General features: G+C 39.4%; 1 protein-coding gene across 2 annotated transcripts in view; it reads right to left on the reverse strand.

Moving 5' to 3' along the window:
* GSK3B (glycogen synthase kinase 3 beta) overlaps positions 1 to 16553 on the reverse strand; it is a 155257-nt gene that overhangs the window by 86960 nt on the left and 51744 nt on the right. For both annotated transcript variants that reach the window (XM_064644465.1, XM_064644464.1), the window contains exon 2: positions 10616 to 10809. In XM_064644465.1, the coding sequence (XP_064500535.1) occupies positions 10616 to 10809 (194 nt within the window). The remainder of the gene's footprint in view (positions 1 to 10615; positions 10810 to 16553) is intronic.

Consider the following 16553-nt stretch of genomic DNA (forward strand, 5'->3'; position numbering starts at 1 on the left):
GTCCCTTCCTTGGTCCTGGCCAAAAAAACATTGCAAATGCATGACAACCACTTTTTTGACATCACTTGTTATATTTTAAAACAAGCACCAACACAGCACCAAAGCATCAAGGACTGTAATTAGAATTTTCCTTAATGGAATAAGTTTCTCATTACCTTTCCAAAAATATTCCTTATTTTGGGTTATTACACGATACAACTCTTAGAAAGCCACTCAAATTAAAATCAGATTTGGTTTTATTTCCTGAAGTAGATCATACAGGACTGTTTGGTCATCCAACAAAACCTCAGTCTACGTTATCCTTTAAATTTAATCTTCGTGCTCTATGCCAAATTTCACTGCATAATGCAAACAGAAGATGTGATGGAAAAAACAAAGTGGAACAAAAAGTCGAAACAGGCTTTCCTCAAAAACATGTGAAGTGAAGTAGCAGAAAAATAATTCCTTGCATCGTGTAGGCTAAAAATAATCTTGTTGGTCACAAACATCTCACCTCCTCAGTTATCCTAGGGACCAGGAAGTATCTAAGTCACAGGAAAAACCGGCAGCGTTGCTAATTCAGGAATATGCCCAACAGTCTGAAATGCCCCTGTGTCTGCACTTTAGGTGCTTGACAAAACATTTAAAAGAGCTTCCTTTTATTACTTTCCCATGTCTTGGTACTACTTTTCCAAGAAGCAATGGGCAGAGCACATACTGCCTTCAGCACAAAAGAAAACAATCATCAATTACATGGTTCTCAAAGTTTTGAATAACTCCCAGAAGGAGCATGCTATTTGGTTATAAAATGTCAGGTCTACTCAAGAAAACAACTGAAGAACAAAAATTATTCCCATTTTCACATTTACTTAAACCTTCCTCATTTTGTTTGCTGAATTTGAGTCACCCCTCCTCAAGGAAGAGTCATAAATTAAAAAAAAAAGCCAGCTCCATTACAAGGTTTTAAACAAAACCAAAAGGGCTGAACTACAAGACAGTGCCGGAGGGCACAGCACAGCTGTCTTGGTGACATATGAATGAAAAGATCTCTTTGCTTCAGGAAGCCTCTGTTGAGCAGCAGGTGGATCTCTTCTGTCCTTTCTGTGACTAGCATTTCATCAGTTAGCCCTTCTTTCCCCTCAAGTGTATAGCTGTGGCAGCAGAATATTTGAATAACAAATACTGAGTTCAGAAAGGACACAGAGTCTGCTACCGCCTGGTTTAGCAGCCATGTATTTTAAAGACAAAACAATCTGTCTTCACTGGCGAAAACTGAAGACAAATTATTTGACAATATATTCCAATCACGCTCTAAGAATGGCACATTGCACCAAAGATAATTTAACCAAGCAAGAATGAGGTAAGCAGTGAGAGCCACAGGTATGTAATGTTGCTGGATGTAAAAACTGTTTATGCTAAATCTTCCATAGCCAGGCAGACCATCTCATGCTGTGAGACTTGCAAAAGTGAATACACAATGGTACAACAAAGAGCCTTGAAGTAACTGCATGCAACAAAAATCCAAATAGTCTCAAAAAGCACCATTTTTATCCCATCAAGCAGCAGTTACTCTTCTATTTATACTCTACACAATACTCTTTTCTCTAACTGGGAGACAGGAGTAGAAAGTTTCTCCCGGGACACCCTTTCCACCCAATATCCTCTTTAATATCCAAGCTCTACATGGCAGCTGCATTACCTAGCTCCCAAGATGTGCCTACTCTCTGCCTGTTCATCTCAGCTACAACTACGAGATATGAAAAAAACCAAATCTAGCCTAGAATTTACATACAACCTCACGCATGGTGGACCATTAAATCCCTGAGCTTCAGAAGGACTTCAGGAATTTTACTGTGACTTTTTTTAAATGACCAAGTTCAGGCTGCATTTACAAAACAAAGAGCTGCTCTTGATTCTCCACTTCTATCTAGTTGCACACTTAGAAAGTCTACTCCATTGCCACACTAAGAGTGTCAGCCATTAAATATTTTAAACTAAGAACGAGTAAAACCAAATCTGCTCCATCAGCCTGTAATCTGCCAGTCTCAGGAGATGCAAAGATATATGGTCTCCATGGTAATGGTAATGGAAGACTTAAGCTTTTACCTTCATTACACATTACACAGACCTACAAATCCATGCCATAAACAAGGCTCCCTCTAAGCAGAAGGTGTGACCCAGAAGAAAAACTCTGATTTACAAATGTAAAATAAAGAAGTTATCCCTGCTGCATGCAGAACTACTGGTTTTGTATGCCAGTCCTTCTCAGGCACTTAGAGGCAGCATAGTTAAAAAGTCAAAGGAAAGGAAATTATCTTTTAAAATTGGAACTTAATTTGACTACTATCAGGAATTCTGCAACATGTTCAAGTACACTCTCAGAGTTACAGTATGTGGTCAGTATGTGACAGAATTACAACTATTTTTTATATGCTTTGAACTACACACTTCTACACCTTAAAGGGTTTGGAATTCTTTGAAACTGTAATCTCCACTTTGAATGTCATTATTTCAGATAGCATCCATTTAACTCCTATCTCAAAAAATAGTCCCCAGATAACTTAGGAATATATATATATATATACATATATTCCTAAATTTTATTAGAGCAGCTATATGAATTATCTGGACCAGCAGGGAAAAAAGACTTTTTATTAATTTAAGCTATCTTACAGTTCTTTTTGTTGGTCAGTAGATTCACACAGGACAGGTTTAATTTTAGTCTCAAGTTATATACTAGAAGCGAACAAGAAGAGAGAAAATTGACAAAACACGTATTTTGTTTTAAAATCCTATCTTTGGTCCTAGTCCAGGGAGTACCACAGAAAAACTCATGGAAAAAGAAAAGCTCAAAATTCAAAATAAATGCACCACTTGAACTGTGAGATGTATCCACACAAGGGCCTCACACTAACATCCACGGGGTAAGGGCAAAAAAGCCTTCCAGAGCTCTTTTGACTCCTCCCTTTTCAAAGAACACATCCTTATGGCATATTTCCTTACTAGCATGTAAGAAACACGTTTCTACACACACACACACAGAGCCACGTCTCCAGATGATGAGCACTTCCTCTTCCCTAGGTCAACTGCAGCTGCATGATGCTACATTCCCTGGACATTAATTTTCAGTCCAACTCCCCAGCTAATAATGAGAGAATTGAAATCAATGCCCTTAGTACAAACTCCATCTCCACGTGCCCAACTAAAGACCAGTTTTGCACTAAGAGCTATTACGCATCCAATTCAGTTGTCAGATTTGAAAACATCTGCAGGCACAGCCATAATTACAAATAATTTTATTTATCTAGACTTTAAAAATAATATAAAGTGAAAAAAATGCTTCTTAATGCTCTTAGATCTCTCCTAGGCCACAGAAGTGTGTCCAGGGAGGTTTCAGCTGACATAATGAACAGTACAGTGCTTTCTTCACAGACTGCCAAAAGCAAGGGTAAACAGATTTTTTACTCATTATGAAAACTCAAGTGTTTGAGAAAATTGGAAAATGGAATTAAATACAAGGCTGTGAGTGAGAACTCAGATACCTATCCAGACTTTTCGGTGTGCTATGAACAGAGAGGCACTGTAACTGCAATGACAGCCCAATGACAGAACTGGCTCCAATCAGCGTTCAGGAGACAGCCGGATCAAGTCCTGCTGCAAGAAAAGCTTTTATCTGGGTAAGTGTCTCTGATAATCGGTTAAGATAAGCTGGACCAGAGCTACAAATCTGGCCACTGTACAAGAGTTAAAGCATAGACTAGAAAAAAAACCCCTGAAACCGAACATAGCCCTCCAGCTGTTTAAAAGATGGAAAAACATCCTGAACACATGCCCAGGCATCTGCCATTCTGGAAATCCTATCTGATAGCCCTAGTCTTTAAGAGGGACTGCATACCCTCAGATGACAACAGCTAGGAGGAGAAGGACAGTTTTGATCAGGCTCAATCATCTTTCTACTGATAGTGTTACAAAAGTTCACAATATTTGCTAGTCACTGGAAAATATTTTCAGCCTTTTATTCCTACTTGTGATACAAACACAAGCCATCTCATTAGCCAGAAGACAGAGCTGCTGTTCTGGGTGCTCTTTCTAGCTATTTAACAATAAAATTAAGGCATCCTTTAAACAGTGACACCTCCATGACGGTCTCATGAGCAATGGTTCACTGTTCCTCAGATCTTTAAGGGAGCTATGATGTGCAAGCCCTCAAAGACTTAAAAGAAAGATGTTTAAATGTTATTAATTCTCATTCCCATGTCTTTCCTTTGTGACTTTTTATCCCATGGGTGCTTCCAACTCAACTGAGATAGGGTAAATAAAAACATTCTTTTGAGATAAGGCCTTACATATTAATGTTTGAGTATTCAATGATCCTTAGGTGAAGATATGAGAGAACTCAGCTAGCTCACACAGAGATTAAATTAACAAAGGAAGTGCACTCCTTAGTTCAGAGGAAACCTGTGCAGATGACAAGAGGTCACAGTGAAAGATAATCACGAATACATCAGAGCAAATCCAATCTCCACATTGTATTCAAGACTTTAAATGCTGACATAAACCACTGTGATAACTTTCAATTCCTTCTCTAGAAAGCAGTGAAGTAGGAAGGAAAAGGAGGCTCAGGGGTGATGTTATCACTTTCTACAACTACCTGAAAGGAGGTTGCAGCAAAGCAGGGGTCAGTCTCGTCTCCCAGGCAACTAGTGACAGGATGAGAGGACATAGCCTCAGGCTTCACAAGGGGAAGTTCAGGCTGGACATCAGGAGGAATTTCTTCATGGAATGGCTTCTTAAACGTTGGAATGGACTGCCTAGGGAGGTGGTGGAGTCACCGCCCCTGAAGGTGTTCAAGAAAAAGTTGGATGTGGCACTTAGTGACATGGTGCAGTCAACAAGGTGGTGATGAGTCCAAGGTTGGACTCAGTCTTGGAGGTCTTTCTGTGACTTCACTAGAGTGTGTGCTTGAAAGAGTCTACAACTCAGGTACATAGAAAGGAAGTCAAGAGTTCTATGAGATATCCAGCAGTAACAATGACTTCTCTTCAAATGAACATTTAACATTCTCATGACAAAGCTACAATCATAGGAAAATGGATTTGCTAAAACACTAAAAAGCAAGATGGTTCACACATCCTGTCTGAACTTGGCAAAGGAAAACCAAACCTGCACAGAAGAGAGAGAGATACCATTTCCCTTAAAGCTTTACAACTGGGTTCCCCAACACATATCAACAGGCTGGGTGTCAAACTCCTGTCTGTCAGTCTACAGACATGATTATCTATAGCCCAAGCTTACAGACAGCAAATAAGACTTGTTTTAACTCTTCTTTCAATCAGATTGCTAGGTACACGCCTCCTCAAAACAGGAGCTGATCGCTACACTAACAGTGACCTTAACAGACTGAAGCTCCCTGAAAACAGAACTTTTTTTTCAATATAATGCTATTATCTGCTGTATCTTAACCAGCCATGGATAACCAAGAGCCAAGGTCAGCCAAGAGCGGAAATAATTAAATCCAATTTGAAGTCAGATTCTCACAATGGCCTATTAACCACTGACATTCTCAGAGCAAAAGATATCTACTATTAATCAACAGGTTCACTTTTTAAACATTCATGTTTTACAGAATGACACCTCCAACCACAAGCAGAGACACACAACCTACTAAAAAAACTGGGTCAACTTTAGATTGTTGAATGCTTTAAAAAGAAAAGTCTCTTGAAAAGTTACCAGAACTTAAAAACCTAAACATCTAGTCATTTTTCAACAGGAATTCTTCCTTGCGGTTTTATATTTTTCATGGGAGCTGCTACAATCAAAGTTGCTGTAATTAAGTGAACACAAACAGTGGATATGGGCTACTTTGAAAAAGGATCTTTTTATACTTAGCAGTTTGATATATCCGAGGCAGGAACTGAAGGAAAGCTGTTGCTCTTTCAGAAACATTTCAAGCAGCTCACAAAAGTACACACATCCAGCAGAGAAAGATAGAAACCAGAACGTCAACACAGACTTATTTTTCCACCCTGCTGCTTTATTGGGTTTTAAGGCTCAAATTAACACTAAGACTTTATATATTAAAAACAAAACAAAGAAACAACAAACATTCAAACAGTCATAACACCTATTTCTTCCATGAATACAAATAGGAAAGAGCACTGTGGTCTCAGCTTTACCAACGCAGGGCTTCACGTTTATGGACCATCAGGGCTCTAGTCTGACATCCTCTCACACTCCAGAAGATCTGCCTATTTAAATTATTCAGGCAACTAAGCCAAAGGCACATACAGTTGGATTGCTAAACCTAGGCAGTCCCTGAATGATTTGACAGACTGGATGGCATGAATGGTTCCCATTACAGAATTTGGCTTTCTCTTGCTGCACGCTTCATGTCTGTGTGAGCCATTAACAAGAAGTGTGATGCCCAATCTAGACCGTTTGAAAAGGTGCAGGAATAGTATGAACTCCCTTCATCATTTAGATTTCAACAGCCTAGCACTAAAGCAGAAACATCAAGTACTGCAATTCCGATATGGAGAATTTAACTACATATTCTCAGTCAGCTGTGAAATATTTCTAACAATTCACACATTCATTCCAATAGAAATTCTTAAAAATGTTAATGGAATGACAGAAATAACAAAAAATAGCTATTTAGGTTAACATGCCTGTTTGCTTATTATTAGTTTTTGCAGGATTAGACAGCAACATGACTGACTCTTAATCTGAAGAATATTCCAATGAACATGCCAAAAAAAGCAATGCAAGAAAATTTATGCTACCAGTATTTTCTTTTCAAGCATCACAATTAGGCTGTGTCACTTAAAGGCCTGCACAGACACATGGATGAAAATAATTGAAAATGCTGTGACTCATTTAACTGCACCTATCGATGCTTTGCATGAGAACCTATTATTATGTGTCTGTGGGATAGAAGCAGAAACACAGATCTATGAAAGCTGAATCATGGTCTTTTGGAAATTCTGGCATCTGAAAGGATTTTGGCCCCAAAAGCTTGTGAATAGCTGGCCTTACACTATTTTTCAAAGAGAAACATCTCTCACCCCCTGTGAAACTTTAAAAAAAAAAACAAAAAACAAAACCAAAAAACCAAACCACACCCAAGAATATGACCCTCCATAACAACTAGAGACAAATTCAGTTGTTCACAGACTAATGACAAAACAGCACATAGCTTGTGAACTACTCATTCAAGTATCAGGTAATTGCCGAAAATTACATTACTTAATTCCTCACACTTAATACAGAGAGCTAGCTTAATAGCTTAATGAAGGTACAGATGAAAACTAAAATTAAGCATAACTCTCTAGATTTTATTTATTCCCTTCAACCATTTACCACTATCCCTAGTATACCAATACTACTGCTCTACATCACACGGAACTCCAGACACACACATTTTAAGATCCAGAGCAATTCAGAGACCCTGTTTAAAACAAAGCCATGCAGGAACTGCACTGCCAAACTGAAGAACCACTGAACTGTAACAAGGGAGTAGAAAGAAGTAGGAACATGGCAAACTATCATCACAGAAACTATAAGATTCAACTATTCAGCAAAGATTTTACACTCACTTCTTTCTGGTGTGGACCAACGCTGCTTCCACTTGAGCAGAGGTTGATCAGAAACTTGTCATAGTAATGGAAAAAGAGAAAAAAAGGCAACCCCCCTCTGGTAATTCCAGCTTTCAAGCTAGCTTTAAACCTGGACAAAAGTATCTCAGCTTCCTGACAGAGATCTAAAATTGGCAACTGTGGTGCATTTTCCAGATCTACACAATAACCTCCCTCCACATTCACAAAATGCAGAAAGAGCCTAGAAGTTACAATCTCTAGGGATTTCCTAAAGTTTCTGAATCATGCCCTTTAAGTTTCAAGACTTCCTACTGTTTTTTCTAAAAACATTTTTTTAAAGAGCTAAATCACGACAAAGGAATTATACTGCACATACCAAGATAAATACATCAGGAGAGATAAGCATAGAGATAAGTAGGCACCAGCTAGAAGCTACAGCTGAAAGTTTTGGTCATGATTCAGATTTCAGGAAGTAACTTTCATACATCACTTTCCTCTTCCTGCTTTCTCCACCACTGGGATCAGCGCAGACAGGTATTTCTAAAGTGCCCCCTCTCTTCCCTCTGAAACTGATAAAGTTCATTTAAATCAAACAAGCTACTGTCACCTTTGGCTGTCTACAGAAGGGTTGGGTTTCTTCCCTTCAATCATTGCTGAAGCAGAGGTGTGCATTAATGAGAAGGAAGTGGCAGATTTCTTAAGGAACTCCACCGACCAGGCCTTGGATCTGGACTTAGGCAGCCAAGCAGGGATGGCAACAGCCCAGTCAAGCTACACATCACAGCTCAGCTCTCTGAACACCAGAGCTGGTCTGCTCCTACACTGCAATCAAACTGTGCAGCCAACAGACATTAAAAGTTCCTGTTTAACTGGTGACTTATCTGGTTCAGCATTTACTACCTATAACAGACATTCCCAAAAAGTAGCATACCCTGAAGTAATTGTACGCTATTCTTGATATAAGATACATGTGCCTAGCTTCCAAATCTCTCCAGGCAGAGGCTTTCATTCAGCCTGCAGGAATTTACATCTCCTGCCAACAGAACATACACTTCCAGCTCAGAATGTGAAAAAAAATGGGAGGACTAAACTGATGAATGACAGGAAAAACTAGGGAGCTGAGACCAAAGGTAGATGGTGCTGTGCAGTTGGGACACAAGTTTGGGATAAGAATATGAAAAATCGCATAACTTGGGTACTGCTGCAGATGTGACCCATGCAAATTATGAAGTTTAAAAAAGTACTTTTAAATTAATGGTATCTGTGAATCTACACATGGACTTAACCATTAATTACACCTTCTTTAGGGGTTTTAAAGCCTCCAGATATTGGATGTTCTCAGCTTGTATCATCAAACGTACACCATTAGTTCAGGGTCCAAACTGCAAACACCCTACTTAGCTTTTCAGTTCAGCTGCTTTGCTTTAACAAAAAGAGAGCTAGTATTCAAGAGATGTGATTTTTTTCAAATCACTTAAAGAAACACTCCAAAATAAAAGGATATATAGGTCAGATAACAAACTGTCACTGAACCAACTACCAAAACCCTACACTTTATTCCAGATGCCCAATAGAGATTCATTAAAAAATAATTACAATGTCCCAAACTATGAATATCTGGTCAGGAACTAAAATGCTCAGCCAAGTTTTCATTTTGACACACTACACAACCCCAGAGTTATGACACTAAAAAAAAAAATCAAAGATTCTGGTCCAAAGCACCAGCTGACATCTACCAAGCACAACATGGTATGGGAAATATCCTGGCCCTCCCCCTAGACCTAGGCAATGGGAAGAAACCAAGAAGCATGGCTAGGTCTAGAGCTTCTGTTTTTCCTTTTCTGTTTTACCTCTTCCATTCTTCTAAAATAACATGCTCTTTCATCATATTGCATGCTTCCCAAGTACTAACTACCTTCAACCCATAATACAGTCCAGAAATAACTCAGATGTAAGAACAATATAAGAACTTTACATGCCTTTCTCAATTAGAAGTATATAATGCTCCATGATTACATTAATTTAAATATATCTTTTATCTTCCATTTTATATCTAATGCATCTGTGATATGCTGATGCCTGTGGTGATGACAGCATTAAATTTCAAGACTCAAGGAAAAGGCATACACCAGTTCCTTCAAAACACTTCAAAAGAATGATTTTGCTACCAAAACAGGACACAAATTACAAATACTACCAGTGAAGCCAGCTCTGCATGAAGTCTTACCGTAAACTCCAGAAATATTAAAACCAGTACCTTTGCTATCATGCACTGCTTACACAAGTTGATCTGCAGGCCACTTGATTATAAGGGAAAGCAGTCAAGGACATCAAGTACTAAGCAGAGGACTAAGAGCAGTGATGAGTGGCTGATGGTCCTTAACTTTTATTTGGTTTAATATTACCAGATAAAAGTATTTCTCTTTGGAACGTTACTTGTTTAGAATGAAGAATCATTAGTCTATTAAAACCAGCCAAGACAGAACACATTCAGAAATCAGATAATAAAGGGAAGTAACTTGTCTTCAGTCCAAACTGCCCTGGGCTCAGTATTTGTTATCTTCGTACTTGGCCTTGGGATTTTCTGATTTACTCAAATACAGCCTTTCACTTTATAGGTGCAACAACTAAGAACAAAGTCCAAAGACTTCTGTTTCTTCCAGCAATTTAATTAGTAATGACTGGAGAAGAGTCTATGCTAGAAAAACAGTAAGCATAAGACAAGCTTTTCCCTGGTTTCCACACCTCACTGTCTGAAAAATCTGGTCTGCAACCTGGAATCAGCATAATATCAAATCAGGATTTTTAGCTTCCTGCTTTGCACTAATCCAAATTATCATAACAACAGTGACTCACTGATTTTCAAGTTAAACTATATCCCTTTATCATAAACCATCCATTTAATCTTTAGTCCTAAAAAATTTTTATGTGCATTTATGTGCTCCAACGAAAATACATTAAGAAAATCAAAAACACTGCCATCAAAGACATGGGAAATGAGATAACATTCACGAAAATATCAAACTTATGCATAGGCTCACCTTAAATCTTTTATCCTGCAGAACTTTCTTAATGGCCACAAGCTCTCCCGAATCACAGAGTTTGGCTTGATACACAACACCAAAAGATCCATTTCCAATCACCTTGGTGTCTGTGTAGCTAACTTCTTGTGGTCGGTCCGGACCTTGTCCCGGAGTTGCCACTACTGTAGTCACCTTGCTGCCATCTTTGTCTCCTGGGAAGCAAGAGATACACAGATAATCAGAACACATGCCTAAGCAGGATGACCAACAAGACTGAAACAGAAGGGGGTAAGACAAAGATTTAAATCAGCATGTGTATTTTAATCCCACAGAGAAAACCAGAAAACCCTGACAAAACGCAGAGAAAACGCAGAGCATATTTTTTACCAAAATATATTAAGTGGTGACAATTTTTCATGTAGGTTATTGCTAACAAAAATTTCCTTTCTGGAAGCAAATAACTGAGCAATAAAATGTGATGCACGAAGAAGTCAAGTACTTATTCCTACATCTGATTATAAAGTTAAGTGGTATTAAATTAAACAGTGTTGTTTGTATTACCAAAATGAAGCATTTTCCCATATTTTCCTATAACTGAAGAAATCAAACTGTCAGTATGGCTGTCAGAGCAGCACTCTGACCTTTACAGGCAATGAAAACCAGGAGCATGGGAAGTTTGTTACAAATCCACCTACAGATAAAGCTTCAGCTTGCACACATTAGGAAGCATAACCATTGTCAAACCTGGCTGTGTGCACCTGGAGCAGAATCCAGGCTGCATCACGTGGCACAGTCCTGCTCCTCCCTTCTTTCATGCTTGGACTTCCTTGTAAAGAAGGGAGGCACTTCCTGGGGCAGGGGCAGGAAGGGAGAGAAGGATGATGGTGGCAAGCACTTATGTGGCATCTTGACATGAAACAGAACATGGACAGAGATCCATGCTCAAGATGCAAGATGCCTGTGGAAGCTGCTCAGATGGATGTGCTTCAGTGCAGATGCAGTGGCTGTGGGTTTCAGCAGTCCACAGTCACATGCACTTTCCCAGCCACTTTCCTATCAAAAGACCAAGCCACTATCACCTACTCCCAGTCCCACTGTTATAACCAACAGTGCTTCACCTTGTTCAAAGCCTGATTTTGTGTGTAAGAGAACCAAAGCTTTAGGCATTTTATAAACACACTCTGGGCATTTATTGCCTTTCAATTATGATGGTTCAGGTTACAGAACTGAACAGGGCTTCAAGGAAAAACAGAATGTACTGTTCCACAACAGTCACTCTGCAATTCTACAGCATCTGCACTCAAGAGATGTTCGTCACATCTGCTTATTAAGAAACCTTCCCTCCACAACCTTTCCCAGGTAGTCTCTTCCAGACCTTCACTATTCGTGCATTTAGAAAAATCTTTCCAACAGGTAGCTCAATCTCTTTTAGTGCACTTTAGGTGAAACACTCCTCGTTCTGCTCCCAGAGGGCATGGAAAATGGTGCAGTTCCCCCCTGCTCTCTTTCCCTCATCCTCCCATCATCTCCTTCAAATATGTGAGGGGCTGTTGCAAAAAGGTTATCATGATGAAGAAGTTATTTCTCTTTGGGAAAGCTCTCCCCCCACTCCTAAAAATCTCTCAGGTATGGTACCAAAAACCAGGCTCTGCAAAGGGAGCTTATCTCAGCTCTACCCAGCATGCCAGTGACTTCTCGTGTCTGACTTACAACACACTTGTTTGTACAGCCCAGCACAACGTTTGCAGGTTGTGCAATGCTGCAACCTCATGATCAGTTTGTGTACCAAACTCTCCTCTGCAGAGCGGCTGCCTGTCCAATCCTCATCCACTTTCCACTTACACACCTGATTGCTCTTATCAAAGCCTAATATTCTGCATTTGTCCTGGCTGAACTGTGTCCAAGGTTACTGCACACTCTTGCCAGCTTGTCACATCCTTCAAGCACAGTCACCATCAGGAGATCCATTTCATGATACTACATTAAGTTTAGCTAACAAATTGGTAAAAACCAGTGAATCCTGTGAGACTGCTTAAAGGCCCTGCAAAATCCCATGAAATATCTCACTGTATTTTTTTCTTGAACCTCCTGTTACGCTCAAACAAAATAATCCAATAATTTTGTATGCCTTTCAGGGGAATTCCAGTAGTCCGTTGTTTTCCTAGACTTCTCATGAGAAAATAAGTTTGAAAACTTCAGAGTCAAGGTACACACATCCATCTACTACTACTTCTTCTGTACATGTAAGATTCAGAAGAAAAGTAGGTTGGTTTGGCATCCTTTGCTCATGAAAAGCCCACATTAACTGCTACTCATCTTTTATGTTACCTTTTAGGTTCTTAGGAATTGTTTGCTTTTATGACTCCAACTGCTCCATCAAACAAACAAACAAATCAAAAATATATAAAGCAGATCAGTTCTAAGGATGCCAATAACTTGCCAAGCAATACAGAGTAGGTACAGCCCTTCCCCAAAATAGTCATGAGAAGGTGAGATACAGAATATATATACAGATCTAAAGAGAAAACAGGGTAGGGGGTGGGAAGGAAAACCAGAGAGAGATGAATGTCTGCTCGTAAGGAGAGAGAAGCATAAATGGAAGCATACAAAAGCTGCATGGAAAATTCACTCTCCTGTTTGACAACTGTTAGAAATAAATGGAAGGGATCCAGGAAAAAAAAAAGAAATCCTTTTTTTGGTAAACAAGTTGAAAGTGTAACTCCCATAGCAGCCCTGTATTTTATTTGCCCAACTGTTCTATGATTAGCATTCTAACTCGGCACATACAAATAGGTTGCATCTGTTTTATTGCAGCAATCCTCATAAAATAAAAGGTAATCCCCTAGCTTGTGGATTTTGAGGGGGCTTTTTTTTTTTTTGGAGGGGTCACTAGACCAGAATACTGAGACTACTGTTAAGGAGTTTTGTTATCCATTTTCCAAAAATCAAGACTAATGAAGTCTTAGAGGTAAAAATAATTGTCCCTGGCAACACTGGTTGAGATTTGAAGTACTTGGTATCAAGAGATCTGCTCTAAGGACCCTCTTCAAAGCTGCAACTCGCTTAGGGGCCTCCTCTACCATAAAAGCAAACCCTGAATTTCAGGCCACTTCAAGTGTTTTGTCCCAATGTGGAGCTGCAGCGACGTGGCCAAATCTCCAGAGCTCAAATGAGAAGCCAGTTGGCTTTACACATTTTCCCTTTAAGTCCATAGAAAAACAGCCCCTAACCAGTTGAAATTGTCAGTGCTTTAAAGTGTAAGCACTGACACTTTCATCGCTGCACCAAGAATTACTTTATCTCTTTACCAGAACCTTACAGAGCATTAAACCTCCTAGATGTTTCTCGCAGTTTCCTTCTTCCAACAAACAACAGCTTTTGCAAACCCATCCACAAAAGATACCATAAGGACCCTAATCTTTAAAGAATTCAGCCTGTTAGAGTTTCAGTTATATTCCATTACAGAATAGCTGAACCTGAGGGACTGTAGGGATAAAATTCACCTTGCACCTTTGACAGCTTTGGTCTCCAAGGGTAAAACATCTCACTGCTTCTCAAAGTATACAAATAATGTGCTTGTAGCACAGCAGCATCCAGAGGCCCCAACACGGTTTTGCTACTCCTTGCACTGCACAGATGTTTCTACTGTTCACAAGACCATACACAGTTCAGAATGGTAATCCCAGTTTTAATTGTCTGGACAGCAAGAGCTGAGTTGCCAGCTAAACAACATGTAAATGAGTTCACTAAACAGCTTTCAGAAATGCTGGGTTTAGCCTCAGCATGATGGAAGATAGTAGAGAGGAAGAACCCCTGTCCAGAAACCTCCAGTACCCCCAAATGACTCCCAAGAGCAAACACCAAGAAGCATTACACCACAGCCAGTCTTCACAAGAAGCCTAGACGGTTCTTATCTCATCCCCTTCACCTCTTATTTTGTTTAGGACTGTCAGACCTAGTGTCCCCAGAGCATAAGCAGGCATTGTCAAACACACAATACCCTCAGCACCTTTGATTATAGGGTCTACAATAGAACTAGGACAGTAAATTTAAAAACTACAAAAGGAAGGAAGGTCCACAATATTAAATAGCTCTTACAGCACAGCTCACATCAAAAGAGTCACCAGCATTTGTCCAGAAGCTGCAGCTTTCTGGGACCCACAGCAACATGACCTTGGCTTTACCGTCACAAAAAAGCAAATTCATGTGACTGTACAACCATCATCTAAGCCAGCCACCTTTGTAACACCCAGGGCAGAAGCACAAGTAAAAATAAATAGCTATCACACTGTAGTACACTTGCTTTTTCATTTGGTACATTTCATGCAAACTCTTAAAGCGTTTTCTCACATGATATTAATGCTTAACATCCATTATATGGTATTTGAGTTTAGGATTTTTTTTTTAATGAAGAGGTTATACCACAAGTCTGATATGCAACTGAAAACAAAATCCAGACAATGCAATTTTCAAATGCTCTGATCTTTCTAGCTCTCTTTCTACCTTTAGCACATGATGACCACACAGGACAGATCAAGAGCATGAGGTAAAGTCAGTGATTTCAAAGCAGAGAATACTCAGCAGCTTGTGGAAAGAAAAGAACATACTCCACTTAAGAGACCACTGCTTGTCAGAGCATCAGTGCAAACTACAACTCTATTTTCCAGTATCTTGCTATAACTTTATAATGGCTCATGTCATCATTTTTACCTAATGCCAGGGGCCTCTTACACTTTTCAAGCTGATTCTTAATTCAATTTTGTACACTCAAGTTGCATATATTCAATTCTGTCTTTTGGTTATACAATTCACCAATTAAACAAAAATGAATATGGATCAGTATTATTTTAATGAAATATTTGTATGGTTTGGGAACAAGAGGCATGCATCTCAAAAAAAAAATTGGTGGCAGATATTTTTGGTTTTATCCAGGTGAGATAAGGGATTCTGCTACTGGACAAGTGTTTTGTTACAGAAATACCCCACCAGCTGCAGATTCCTACTGCTAGCTCAAAGCTGACCATTCTGTAAAGTGTACTGCATGTATACTTTTTGCCTTAATGCAGCTGTCACTCAATAAAATTCACTTCAGCCCTCAGAGACCATGAAAGGCATCCTTTGCTATTGATCAGAACTTCCCACACACCTTCTACTGAATGGGCCTGGAAAAAGTCCAAAATTATGTCTCCCCTACATCCCTTTACCTGTTTTGCTTCTGAGCAGTACAAACACACATTAATGCAGATATAATCAGATATCTAGGATTCTTTTTTTTCCTTTCACCTATATATATCTATCTATATCTATATCTATATATATATATCCCCTCTTCCTCCTCTTCTATATGTTTTACAGTCAAAGGGAAGAAACAATGCATTAGCAGGATGTTCACAGCAGCTTTATTCCTACTTCGAATGCAAACCTCAATCCTTTGTGCTGTCTACAAACTCCACCTTTTCCTTTCTTTTGACTTCACCTATCTCCTCTTGCTTCACTTCTCCTTGCTGGCATGCCCACAGGTCCCTCCAACAGATGCTATTTAGATTGTTTTTAAGTCCTAAAAGAAAACCTCACAGAGCTGCAACAGACTCTCTACAATGCCAAAAGTCATGTAGCTGTCTGTCTCCACTTACCTCAAGTATCTTCACTCATCTGCTTCAAATCTCAGCGTCACCTATTAAGATATGGCTCAAGATTAAGTAACTATTCACTACTTCTCCCCTTCACCAACCTGTTTCATCTTAATTTGCTCAATGCTCAATACAGTGAACAAGTCACTTCCACACCAACTTGACACTGCTGGATCCAGCCCCTGTCAATTGATTAGGTTACAACCAGCAGCTGACACAACTACCTAGAAAGAAATGAGTGACCAGAAGGGGACAGAAGTCTATCAGAACCGCAGTGGCTCTCTTCAGTCACAGATAACTGGATGGCCAAAAGATCTAACTACTTT

Source organism: Pseudopipra pipra, chromosome 2 (assembly GCF_036250125.1).
Source record: "Pseudopipra pipra isolate bDixPip1 chromosome 2, bDixPip1.hap1, whole genome shotgun sequence".
NCBI classification, from domain to species: domain Eukaryota; kingdom Metazoa; phylum Chordata; class Aves; order Passeriformes; family Pipridae; genus Pseudopipra; species Pseudopipra pipra.